Genomic DNA, 14,030 nt, shown 5'->3' on the forward strand with positions numbered 1-14,030 from the left:
CAGAAAGTGGTATGCTTTTGCCGACCAACTACAAATTTGGTCGCGGAAGGTCACATTTTGGCAACCAAAAAATAAGTTGGTCGCGAAAGATTAAAAATAAGTTGGTTGTGGAATTGGCGACCAAAAGTTTGGTCGCCAAAAACTTATTTTTAGCGACAACAAATATTTTAGTCGCCGTGTATTGAGTTTTGGCTACTAAAACAATGTAGTCGCCGAATGGAAAATAAAAAACTATTTTTTATCTTTTGGCGACCAAAATTTTGGTCGCCAAAAAACTTATTTTTAACGACTAAAAATATTTTAGTCGCCGTCTATTAAGTTTTGGCTACTAAAACTATTTAGTCGCTGAATGAAAAATAAAAAATTATTTTTTATCTTTGGCGACCAAAATTTTGGTCACCAAAAAACTTATTTTTAGCGACTAAACTTATTTAGTCGCCATATATTGAGTTTGCCGACTAAAATATTTTGGTTGCAAATAATTACATTTGCCGACCAAAAACTAATTTTGTCACCAAAGGTGCAGATTCCCCCGCCTGTTCTCTGTTTAAATTAATCAAATTATTCTCTCTCACATAAAAATTTGGGGCAAAATGAAATGCTGAGGCGCCAAAATGAAATACTCTTGCGCCTAATGATAAAATGAAATTACTCTTTGCAGAAGTCACTCTCTCAACCACACTCATCCATTTCAAACCCTAAATCAAACCATTTCAAACCCTAAATCATATGTCACCAATTTCACTCTCTTTTCTTCTTCTCTTCTTTTTCTTGGTTGAGTTCTTTAATCAGATCGGAGTATCTGAATACGAGTAATAGTAAACATGGATTCGGATTCAAAGCTGGTGAATCGGCTCTGGGATGTGCTCCAGACCTCCGACCTCAACACCACCACCGCCCGATCTGTCCGGCGCACCCTGGAGTCAGAGTTCGGCGTCGACTTGTCTTGACCGCAAAGCCTTCATCTGAGACCAAGTCGATTCTTTCCTTGAGACCCGTGTTTAGAGAACCCACAACAACGCTGTCACTGTCGAAGAAAAAGAAGATGAAGAAGCGATTCACGACGAAGGTTCAGAGACTCTGAAACTTGAAGGCAACAAGTCTGAGTCTGAAGAAGAAGAAGAAAGTGATGGACATAGAAGCAAGAAACGAAGGTTAGGTTTTCCGTTTTTCGAAGCATTTCCATTTCCCCCTGTTTTGTTGCAGAGAAAAGAAATCAAAATATTTACTAATTGAATTTTTCACAGTTTTTGTTGTCATGTTAATATAATATGGGTTTGACAAAATATAGAAACACGAACCTTCAGGCTTTACCTGACAGGCCTCTCTTATACTCTAGAGGACAGACAGGTGGGCTAAGAGCGCAAATGAGGTTGACTGAATAAACCTCTATATTCTCTGTAACAAGGCTCCTTGGGATGTTGCCTACTCTTCTACTTGCAAATTTCTGATATGCCCAACTCAGATTATGAAATAGAGAGAGCATGGTACATATGTCCCATGCACTAACATTTTTGTTTTAGGTCATACCGTTACTCCCAACCGTCCTGTTTTGTGTAAATTAGTGTCCATTTTGTAATGTAATTCATTTCATTTTTTTTTCTTTACCTTTAATTTTTTCTTTCCTTCCCCTTTTTGAGAAATGGAAATGTGGTGCTGTAATCAAAGGGCTGGTCATGATTCTGGATTATTTCTGTGGTTGTGGATAAGAGGGAAAGAGGCAATGGATCTATGGTAGTAGAGGGTTGGAGGGGCTGTGGCAAGGGGCGGAAGGGGAAGTGTAACCAGGTGGGATAGGGGTTCCTAAGGGGAATGAAGAGGTTGGGGAGCTATAAGAGGGTTGGGCGAGGGAGACGGTGTAAAAGCCCTTCTTGTGTTTGATAAAATACCCGTGTGAAACATTGCCATATTGTTGGGTAATATTTTTCTCTTCTCTTCTCTTAGTTACTATGAGAATAATATTAGTTACTGTGAGAATAATATTAAGTTGACAATCTTTCTTTCTCAGTTTGGGTAATATAATATCATCTAGGATAGAATTTATTATTTTGGTTGTTGCAAGTATGTTTTAAACTCTCACAGTGAAGGCTATTGAATAACTTTGTATATCGGTGGTCCAATTGGTAAATATTGTCAACTATACATGGGCATTTCACGATGAGGATCAGTAGAGCATTTGAAAACTGAATGATGTTAATAGATTGATTAAATTAAGAGCTTGAATTGTCCACATGGTTCAATAAAAGTGATGTGATCTAGTTAGTGCCTGTTGAAATGTAAACATTAGTTTTAGATTGAGGAAAGTGCTACACCTAAATATTTGGTTTTGTAGGCTCAAGCTTTTAACTGATGCAATGTATGTCTTCATTATTTCTTAAAGGTTTGTCTTTGAAGGAATTGATGAAGGATTCCTGAATGGAGCTCTACACCGTGCATTTTCTCACTATTGAGAGAGTAAGTACAGCAGAGTTTTCATACCTTGCATTTCCCATCTTGTGTTTATTAAAATTTCAAGAAATTCCATAATTTTGCTACACTATCATTTACATCGTTGCCACTAAATTCAAACAATTTGAGAGGTTTCTTTCTTCTCTAAATCTTACTCAGTAATTACCACCAATTTTTCATCATGTACCTATCATATCCAATAACTATTACAATAACTGAATTCCATAATTTCTTCTCTTCTTGGCCTGCAATTAATGGTGGTATGGATTAATAACTTAATTCCTGTCATGTACAGTTAAATAATGTACTTTTGGATGCGGACTTTATTGCTTTTCTTCTGCATGTATCAATATACATTTTTTGGTGCATATGCTCTACCAAAATTTTCGTGAACTTGAATGTTTGCAATGTAACCTTGTTGCAGGGTTAAATAATGGTTTTTAATAAATTTAAAAATCCGAAGAGTTTAAATCAGTGGGAAACAACTTGAAGGCAAAGTTGGACATTATCTTCCTTTCCCACTGTTCATTAGAAATTTATTATATTATGTTAATAGTTTTTGCAATGTAGAGAAACCTGGACATTCTCTAGAAGATTAAATGTAATGTTGATACTTGATACCATTAAATGGATATTTCAATATTTGATCCATTCATTGACATTTAAATTAAAATATTCATATACTTGAGTGGTTTCATTATATGTACAACATGTATTACTGGTTGCAGTTCAATATCTATCATTTTTTTGTCAAATGAAGATGTTTCTCAAATTTTTCTAGAAGCAAGATTTGAAGTAATGGGATGCTTACTAATTCTAATTTTACGTATATTGCATGTGATTTTATGTAAACCTCTATGATCACTAATCAGGTGAGATGTCCCCAACATAAGGTATGAACATGTATGATGAAGAGCCCTAATTTCTTACTTATTAAACAACCACTACAAGAATTAACACAATTACCGACCACTTTTGCCGACTAAAAATATTTTGGTCGCAAAAAAATCACATTTAGCTACTAAGAAAAAATTAGTAGGCAAAAGTTCATACTTGGGGTAAGCAACAAATGAGCTTCCATATGTTGTACTAAGTTTTTTTTTTTTTTTGGTCAATTTTTATTTACTATTTTTTTTAATGTTCTTTTGTGGACCCCAGAATTACTGCAAATCAAGGATTTTACATCTTGGGGTTGTATTATGCAAACCCAACCTTTGCATCTGCAATGCAAAACTCAGTTCCTGCAATCACTTTTGTAATGGCTTCTGCTGTAAGGTATAAATAGTATATATATATATGGAAAAATTAGTTTCAGGTGTATCAATTTTGTCTTTTAATTTGTCATATTATGCTAATTTGGTCTAATTGAGAATACTTGTTAAGAAATTGAATGAAAATTAAAGGCAAAATTGATAGTGGTGGAAGGAGGTGGTGGTATGGGGAATATATGAAAGAGAGAAAATTAGTGAATGAACCTCATTTTATCTTTGATTTTCATTCAATTTCTTAATGGGGTTATAAATTAGACCAAATTGGTACTGTTTGGGGAAAAATCTAACTACAATAGTAAGCTAAAGATAAGTATGATTTCTGTGTCATTCAATCAACCTGTAATCACAAATACAATCAGTCGAGGGGAGCACTCTAATATTTAAGTTGATAGGTGTAAGCTATGTTCTCAATATAACAATGAGTACAAGTGCTCCTCTCTAGGTCTCAGGTTCGAATCCCACCCCCAGTTGGTTACTGGCGGGCCACTGCGTCTTTGCCCGGTCGATCGGCTCAGGGCCCTGAGATTAGTCAAGGTGCGTCACTCCGAAGGGGTGCTGGCCCGGATACTCGGTTATCAAAAAAAAAAAAAAAACAATGAGTACAAGTGCCAACGATTGTGTGCCTTAACCTAAGTATGAGAAGTTGGATTCCTATTTATACCTATTTGCATTACTATTGAGAACTTTATACAACCATTTGCATACATTGTTTCTCTCAACATAGGGTTCTGTCCCTTTTTATCACTTTTTATTATATAATACACTTTAAAAAATAATTTTAGCTATCTCATTAGGGATGTCCTAAGTATTAATGATTGCATACCTGAGCCTTAGACGTTGGATTATTATTTATACGTAATTACATTATCATTGAGAGTTTTGTGCAACCACTTACACACGATGTTCCATCCTAGGTGAAAAATTAAAAAATTAATATGAAAAATTAAATATCAAAATTGATACAACTAAAACAACAAGAACCAGATTTAAACAATGGACAAACTAAATCCACAACTGGCGTAATTTGCCTTATGTATGTATATGTGTGTGTGTGTGTGTGAGTTCATCTGATTGTTATTGTTCATCTCTCAACCACTCAGGCTGGAGCAAGTTAATATAAGAAGCAAAGTGGGGTTGGCAAAAATAATAGGGACAGTTGCAAGTGTGGGAGGTGCCACTCTTATTACTCTGTACAAAGGCCCTCCTCTTCTACACCAACTACTGGGAAATTCCATACCAGGAGGAGAGAGAGGAGTAGGAGATATGAATTTGTCTTCAATGGAAAGTCAAAACTGGACATGGGGCTGTATATACTTGATTGGCCACTGCTTATCATGGGCTGCTTGGATGGTCTTTCAGGTTACTACTTACTCTTAGTGTGTTTATTCAGCAACCAGTATTGAAACAAAATTCATGTGTTCACAGAATGAATCAAATATAGAATATACAGATGTGAGATAAATGCTCACAATTATAGATGCAAATATGTTCGTAATTACAAATGTAAACATTTTTTATCTCCCATTTATATATTCTATATCTAGTTATTTTATACATATAGCACAACTGTTATTGAAAGTGTATTAGTATTACATAGTGATGACCCTGTTTGCTACTCATCACATACATGCATGTCCATACATTGGAAAAAGTTGAGCATTTAGAGAAAGTAAATAGGTAATTAAATGCATGAAGCTCTTTTTAAAGCCGGGTTTAAAGAGGGCAAAATATACATAATGTTTTCTTAATTTTTGGAGAAATTGTTTCCATAACTCAATGCCGCATCACTAGAGACACTAATGACAAACCTTATTGTTAGGCTAAGCCATCCTTAAGCATCTAAAAATAGTATCTCTACAAAAAAATATATGGTATAAACTCAAACTTTAGTGTAATATAGGTTACGAAATAGATTTGATCCACAAATTATATTTTACAAATATTTGAATTTTTTTCTCAGTGTGTAGTATTATTGATCCATGCATACATTAGAAAAGCTATGCATCTTAAATATACACCCTATAAATTGCTCCCAAAAAAATGGTGTATTATTTATTTTTAAACTTACACTCAAAATAAATTGGTTCCATATAATTAATTTTCAAAGTACTTTTCAATATACACTTTTTTTTTTTATAGCACATAGTATTATTATTTATTACCCTACATACATGGATGGAACAAGTTACTAAACTAGAAATTTTATACAGAAAAGTGTTATTTTTAAAAATAATGATGGGTTTACTACATAAAAGTCACATCATTCTGTATAATTTATTTATTTATATATTTTAACAATAGTGTAAATATTTATATTTTTGAATATTTGCAGGGACCTGTGGTGAAGAAGTACCCAGCAAAACTGTCAATGACCTCATTTACAATTTTTTTCGGATTGATACAGTTCTTGATTTTATTATTTGTGAATTTGCATGTTGACTGCATGTGCTTGTTCGTTAGGTTAACTTATTTCTAAGTAATAAAATAGCAAAGATAATAAGAAGAACCACATGCAAACTTTGATTCTTTCTTCACTTCCCCCTCCTTTCACATTCCAATCATAATAACTATTTCAAGCACAATTATACTAAAGTATAATGATCACAAACTTAACTTAAGTTTCTGCCTTTTTCCAGAATTATTTATACTAAAACCCCTCAACTATTATTATTTACAAATAATCCTTTAAAAAAGGTGTATTTATACGATTTTTTCTGAAAATCCAGGAACAGCAGCAAGGTGGTGTTTCAGATGAAGCAGAACCATTCAAGGGGTCTGGCCGTTTTGGTAAATCTCCTACTTCGCCTCTGCATCATGTTTATTGATTCCCAAAACTTTTTATTCATCTTGTGTGTGTGTGTGTGTGTGTGTGTGTGCAAGGTCAAGGTTGTCTCTTCCCCTTTTCACGTTGCACTTAAGGTCAACTTTTTATGTCTTTTTATTCGCCTCTGGCCAGATGGACGAAACTTGCAGCTGCACTTCAGGTCAAGGTTGTCTCTTCCCCTTTTCACTGGAGGAAAAGTAGAAGGGGAACAGGGTGCTGCAATCCATATTGTTTTACTTGATGTGAATACAGGTCATGTTGTAACCTCTGGACCTGAATCCACCATAAAACTTGATGTTGTTGTGCTGGAAGGTGATTTCAACAATGAAGATGATGGGGGTTGGACCGAAGAAGAATTTGAAAGCCATGTTGTGAAAGAGCGTGAAGGAAAGAGACCACTTTTGACTGGGGATCTGCAAGTGACGCTCAAAGAACGTGTGGGAACCCTGGGAGAGCTTACATTTACTGATAACTCAAGTTGGATAAGGAGCAAGAAGTTCAGGCTTGGCCTGAAGGTCGCCTCAGGCTTTTGTGAGGGCATACGCGTAGGTGAGGCAAAGACAGAAGCTTTCACTGTTAAAGATCACAGAGGGGAATGTAAGCTGCTTAGTGTTTATTTTTGAACTCCTTGTTAAAATTATTTTTTCTGGATTGTCTTTGGAATATTGTTGTTGACTTCTTTTCATTTACAGTATACAAGAAGCACTATCCACCTGCTTTAAATGATGATGTCTGGAGATTGGAGAAGATTGGCAAAGATGGGTCATTCCACAAGAGGCTAAATAAGTCAGGAATATTCACGGTTGAAGACTTTGTTCGACTTGTTGTCAGAGACTCTCAAAAACTACGGACTGTAAGTGCATGCTTGGTTGTTGAATAAGAGTATCCATTCTTTATAATTATCTGCTGACTCCTCTGTTGGTTGTAGATCCTTAGCAGTGGTATGTCAAATAAGATGTGGGATGCTCTCATAGAACATGCTAAGACTTGTGCCATGAGTGGGAAGCTTTATGGGTATTATGCTGATGATACAAGAAATGTTGGTGTTGTCTTTAACAGTATTTACGAGCTAAGTGGCCTTATAACTGGTGAACAATATTTGTTATCTGATTCCCTGTCTGATAGCCAGAAGGTTAGTATGAGACGTTTTTTTTGGCAATGCAATTCTTGTTTTATTAAAACACTTCCTTGAAACCAAATAATAATGCCATGAATTCAGTAGACACTTTACACCCCTCCCTTCCGCTGCCAGCGTTTGTTCACTTTTGGACCGGGTTGGTAAACATGTTGATTGTATATTTGATCAAGTTCTGAGTAAAATACTTATCCTTAAATCTAATCTTTGATTGGAAATGTTAATCACAGGCAGTTATATATGTTTAGGTGTGATTTTGGGTGTTTCTTTTCTTCAAACAAACTAATCAACCAAACTAGAATTGGAGTGCTTACTATTACTAATTGTTCTTTTTTCCTTTTCTCCCGGTACCACCCCTGGAAGGTTGTCATAAAGCTCATAATTAGAGAATGTGATGCTTATGGAAACCTGTAAATTTTGTTGTTGCAGTTATATGTGGATACCTTGGTGAAGAAAGCATATGATAACTGGAACCATGTTGTCATATATGATGGCATTTGAAGCTTAAACAGTTTGGCTGGTTGCACTGGAAAAATCTGAAACCACTCGCTTATTAGTCCGTCTACCCATGTACCTAAAATCAGTTGTTGAAATCCTCAATTTTCTCTTGTGCGTTTTCCTGTTCCTCTTGAAATGGATACCTCCACAATATTCTCAAATATTTTAATTCTATTATGATGTCAGTAGACTTGTGAAAATGATAATGTCCAATCCAAGAAATTGGAATCCTTGCCATGATTTATATAGGAAAACTGTGCTGTATGGACTTTAACAATTTGCTGCTAAACAACCCGTAATTTACCTCTGCTAAGTAGTTAAAACCATATTGTGGTGTTGAGGCTTAACTTTAGTCGACAAGTTCTTATGGTGCTGCAACTTTGCTCCAGTCTGGCACTCTTAAAATTTGTCAAACTTTAGAGTTGAAAATCATTTGACGAATAGGGGCAATCTTGACAACATCCAACTAAAGATAGGAACGAAATTGTTAAAATGTACAAATTAGTACCCACCTGATTTTTTGAGAATTGGTGAACTTGGTAAAGGGAATTATTTGTCCAATTTATTGACAATATGGATAGGAAGATAGGAAGATAGGAGTTATTGACAATATGGAGTTATTGACAATATGTCCAATTATTTGTCCAACTAAAGATAGGAAGATAGGAGTTATTGACAATATGGATCAATTTCAGTTGTCGTGTTTGGTTTCTGCTGTGTGGCACTATATTGGATCTGGAATGGTGGCTCATCCAATTTATTCTATAGACATAAGAATGCTATTGTTTTATTTACAATTTGATAATGGTAGTCATTTTAATTTGCTAATGTGACCTTTGCTTTTCATGGACATTTTTCATTATTTGTCCAATTTTAACTGACATTATTTCTCTTTTTCTTTGGTACAGATGGATGAACTCGTGCACAAAGCTAAATTATACAGGACAAATTGGCACTTTTTGAGTTTTTGGAAGGATTATATATTTTTGTATAGATGTATATGGAAAATATTAGGCAGACTAGTAGTTATATTTTTGGATACACTACTATTTATATTTTTGGATGGGTGTGTATAGAAAATATTTGGTAGACTACTAGTTATATTTTTGGGTTGATGTACATGGATAAAAATTTAAAACATAATAACAAGTACTTGTTATGTGTTAAATTTTTATGCTAGATGAAATATGTAGTTTCGAATTATTGTGGATGTAAACTTATAATAGTTGTTGACTTTAATTAAACAGGTTCAGAAATGGTTGATATATGTATTTTGTTGAATGTTAATGATTCAATTTATTTGTTGGTTTGAATGATTTCTTCTTTTTACAGATTATATTGAATAAATTGGATGAATTATTATAAATTACAGGTTTATTTTGTTGGATATTGGCGACCAAAATTTGGTTATGTTTTTATAGTTTTGGCGACCAATTGATTAGTCGCGAAATGTCACAATTGGCGACCAAAAAATATTTTGGTCGCAGAATGTCACAATTGGCGACCATAATTTCTGGTCGCGAAATGTCACAATTGGCGACCAAGCAAATTTTCGTCGCAGAATGTCACAATTGGCGACCAATTGATTAGTCGCGAAATGTCACAATTGGCGACCAAACAAATTTTGGTCGCAAAATGTCACAATTGGCGACCAAATTTTTTGGTCGCGAAATGTCACAATAGGCGACCAAAAAAATATTGGTCGCAGAATGTTACAATTGCCGACCAAATTTTTTGGTCGCGAAATGTTACAATTCGCGACCAAACAAATTTTCGTCGCGGAATGTCACGATTGGCGACCAAAATTTTTGGTCGGGAAAATATTACTTTTCGCGACCAAAGTGTTTTGGCGACAAAATAAATTAGTCGCGGTAATTAAATATTTAGCGACCAAAAATTTAGTCGCGAAATCCAACTTTTGCCGACCAACCACAATTTTGGTCGCGAATTACTTTTGCCGACCCTCAATTGGCGACCAAAGTAGCGACCACAAAAATTGGTCGCGGATAACTTTTGCCGACCAAAAATTGACTTTTAGCGACCAATTTTTTTGTTGCCAAAAGTGTAAATTCTTGTAGTGTTAATTGGTAAAAAATCCACATTTATGGAGTCATATATATGTTATTTGGTCCAAGATTTAATCTCTTTTGTGATAAGGATATGCGTTTAAAAGCTACCGAAAAGTTATAACCGACAAAGGTGAACAGATATGTGACATTAGATATACAAGTGACACGTTTATGAATAAGTGGCATTTAAACATATACACACATTTTTGAACATATAATTTATAAAAATGTAACATTCTTACGTATATGTAAATTTTTGGACAGATAATGTCCTGTTGGCCAAAAAAGATTTAAGCTTGCGCTTGAGTGCCTTAAATTTACTTTAAAAAGAATAAAATAAAAGTTTATTTAAAGAAAAAAAAATAAAAAATAAAAAAAAAATGAAAAAGCGCTAGAAGGAGGGCTCGAACCTCCGACCTTGTGGTTAACAGCCACACGCTCTAGCCAACTGAGCTATTCCAGCTTGATGCAGTTATCTCTCCTTCCAAAACTATTTCAAATGTATATCACTGACACGCTCTTCTGCCTCCAATTTGCTCCTGAAACAAGAGAGAGGGAGAGAGAGAGAACCAGAGAAAAAATGTGGAGAAGAGCTTTGAATCTGCTACCACACCGACACTTCTCTTCTGAAACTGAAATCCCAACCCTCTACTCTTTCCTCCAACCCTCAATCTTTGCCTTGAAGAAAGACCCACCTCCACAACCCTCTACAAACCCTCCAAAACCCACCAAAACCCTAACCCTAGAACACCAATCCACCTTAGAGACCACCCTCCAAACCTCCCTCAACAAGAACAACACTGATGAAGCATGGAAGTCCTTCAAGGCTCTCACCAACAGCTCTTCTTTCCCAAGTAAGCCTCTCACCAATTCTCTCATTACCCACTTGTCTTCACTCAATGATACCCACAATCTCAAGAGGGCTTTTGCTTCTGTGGTTTATTTGTTGGAGAAAAACCCGGATTTGTTAGAGTTTGAAACTGTTGAGACCCTTTTGAATTCGATGAAAATTGCCAACACTGCTGCCCCTGCTTTTGCATTGGTGAAGAGCATGTTCAAGAATCGGTATTTTTTGCCGTTTGGCATCTGGGGCAATGTTCTTGTAGAAATTAGTAGGAAAAATGGTAGTTTTGTCGCCTTTTTGGGGGTTTTTAATGAGAATTGTAGGGTTGTTTTGGATGAGAAGTTGGGTTTTATGAAACCCGACTTGGCTGCATGTAATGCTGCTTTGGAGGGTTGTTGTCGCGTTCTCGAATCTATCGGTGATGCTGAGAGTGTGGTGGAGACAATGTCGGTTTTGGGTGTTAGGCCTGATGAATCGAGTTTTGGATTTCTTGCTTATTTGTATGCATTGAAGGGGCTTGGAGAAAAGATAATTGAGTTAGAAGGTTTGATGCGTGGGTTTGGTTTTGTTAACAAGAGGATATTTCTTAGTAATTTGATTAGTGGGTATGTGAAGGCGGGTAGCTTAGTGTCTGTATCAGTGACTATTTTGAGTAATTTGAGAGAACATGGAGAGGAATCAAATTTTAGTGAAGAAACTTATTGTGAAGTAGTAAATGGATTTCTTCAAAATGGAAGTATCAAGGATTTAGCGAGTTTGATAATTGAAGCTCAAAAGTTGGAGGGTCCATCACTCATAGCTGAACAATCAGTTGGTTATGGCATTATCAGTGCTTGTGTTTATCTGGGCTTATTAGATAAGGCACACAACATTCTCGATGAAATGAATGCTCGGGGATGTTCTCTTGGGCTTGGGGTCTATGTGCCAATCTTGAAAGCTTATTGCAAAGAGCACAGGACAGCTGAAGGAACTCAATTGGTTACAGAGATCAGTGATTCAGGGTTCCAATTGGATGTTGGTTTATATGATGCTCTAATAGAAGCATCAATGTCAAGCCAAGATTTTCAATCAGCGTTCTCTCTGTTCAGAGACATGAGGGAATCAAGAATACCTGACTTGAAGGGAAGTTATTTGACTATAATGACAAGTTTAACTGAGAATCACCGACCCGAGCTTATGGCAGCCTTTTTAGATGAGGTTGTTGAGGATCCTCGAGTTGTAGTAGGTACCCATGACTGGAATTCGATTATTCATGCCTTCTGTAAAGCAGGGCGGTTAGAAGATGCAAGGAGGACTTTCAGAAGGATGATCTTCCTTCAGTTTGAACCAAATGAGCAGACATACCTGTCCCTTATTAATGGGTATGCAACCACAGAGAAATACTTCAGTGTTTTGATGCTGTGGAATGAGGTTAAGAGAAGGGTTTCTATCGATGGAGACAAGAGGTTCAAACTAGACCACAACTTGGTTGATGCTTTCCTTTATGCTCTGGTTAAGGGAGGTTTCTTTGATGCTGTGATGCAAGTTGTGGAGAAATCTCAAGAGATGAAGATCTTTGTCGATAAGTGGAGGTACAAGCAAGCTTTCATGGAGAACCATAAGAAACTCAAAGTGGCAAAGTTGAGAAAGAGAAACACGAGGAAAATGGAAGCACTGATTGCTTTCAAGAATTGGGCCGGTCTGAGTGCATGAATGAACATCACATCTGTCTGTTGCTTATTTTGTATACTCGTGGTTTTTCCATTGTGAAGAACCAATTGGTATATGAGTGGCAAGAAAGAGGAATTTGGGAGAACAAACGGCATATTGTTTTTAGATAATCATGCCTGCCCAAATGCATCTGCTTCACAAACAGCCGAGTCTTCCATATGGACCAGAGCTTAATGGCTACAGAGCTGCATTACAAATGGAACTTGAAAAAGATATCGGGAAAAGGGAACTGCTCAGAGGTTTCCGAGCGCTGGGCTGATCAAGATGCGAGTACTTCATGAGCTTCCAATTCTAACTTTTGTATTAGTGGTTCTGCTCCCAAAAAGGGGGCTTAGTATTTTTTTTCTCCCTCTAGTTATCTGATAGGGACACAAGGGATAGAGGTCTAGGAAAGTGAATCACCTATGGCTTTGAAGATTATGGGATAAATGTTAATGCATAACATTCACAATATATGCTTTTTCATTTGGTTTTTTGCTTGCAAGAATCACTCGGCATGTAGTTGGGCTAGGCGTTTTTGTCAACTTATGAAATTTACAGCAAAAGATGGGAAATACTGACTTCGGCAGTTCTGTATGAGAAATGAAAAGGAAAACTCCTCTGATGGCATTGTTTATCATTGCAGCCATTACCAGTTTTTGGATGTGTGAATGTATGGATTAGAAGTAATTTTAGAAGAGGTTTTTTTTTTTTTTTAAACTAGCAGAATATTAGAAGCTCATGACAAGGTAGTCTGTACAGAATGGGCAGTAGTTTTAATGTAGGGAAACCACAGCATGACACCTCTTTTTCCCACTCTTTAGAGGGTACGTTGTGTCTTGTGTTTGAGAATGGTGATATTGTTGCAAGACATCAAAATTCAAGTATTGACCTTTTTGATAACCCGACATCTGGCCTAAGGCCCGACTAATCCAAGTGAGGTGATTCTTGCTGATGTGGTCAACCGTCAACTGCAAGAGTCGAGCTCAACACAAAGAAACGAGATGTGCATCTAATTTCTTTTGGGAAGTTGCAAATATTTATTTTCTGCTTTGTTCTTATGTGTTTATTATTTATGCCATAAATTAATCAATTGATTTCATGCAAAAAATAAAAGTAAAAATTATTCTCTAGGGTCCTTAAAACTCATGTTGGCCCTTTAATTTCTAACTTGTTTCTTCCTTCTTGGGTCCTTTGGTTTGGGAGGTGGGTTGGTTTTTTGGATTTTTTTGACTATTTTAGCATGGGCTAA

The 14,030-nt window shown here is 36.0% G+C and overlaps 2 protein-coding genes and 1 non-coding gene across 3 annotated transcripts; 2 read left to right on the plus strand and 1 right to left on the minus strand.

Annotated features, from left to right (window-relative positions):
* The first annotated feature begins 4,712 nt into the window (after window positions 1-4,712).
* LOC145792011 (calmodulin-binding protein 60 D-like) lies at window positions 4,713-9,457 on the plus strand. Its single transcript, XM_082872488.1, has 7 exons — window positions 4,713-4,738; window positions 4,820-5,078; window positions 6,446-6,506; window positions 6,676-7,140; window positions 7,236-7,396; window positions 7,472-7,675; window positions 9,085-9,457. Exons 1-7 carry the CDS (start codon window positions 4,713-4,715, stop codon window positions 9,250-9,252), a joined length of 1,344 nt encoding a protein of 447 aa, XP_082728614.1. The 3' UTR covers window positions 9,253-9,457.
* A 1,177-nt stretch (window positions 9,458-10,634) lies between these two features.
* Window positions 10,635-10,708, minus strand: TRNAN-GUU (transfer RNA asparagine (anticodon GUU)). Its single transcript has one exon. It is a non-coding gene; the product is annotated as a tRNA-Asn (tRNA).
* Window positions 10,709-10,753: 45 nt separating this feature from the next.
* Window positions 10,754-13,415, plus strand: LOC114261710 (Pentatricopeptide repeat (PPR) superfamily protein). The gene has a single exon (XM_028202006.2). It carries the CDS (start codon window positions 10,826-10,828, stop codon window positions 12,779-12,781), a length of 1,956 nt encoding a protein of 651 aa, XP_028057807.1. The 5' UTR covers window positions 10,754-10,825; the 3' UTR covers window positions 12,782-13,415.
* Window positions 13,416-14,030: the final 615 nt, after the last annotated feature.

This window comes from Camellia sinensis, chromosome 5 (assembly GCF_055761805.1).
Source record: "Camellia sinensis isolate YWXY chromosome 5, ASM5576180v1, whole genome shotgun sequence".
Classification (NCBI taxonomy): Eukaryota; Viridiplantae; Streptophyta; class Magnoliopsida; order Ericales; family Theaceae; genus Camellia; species Camellia sinensis.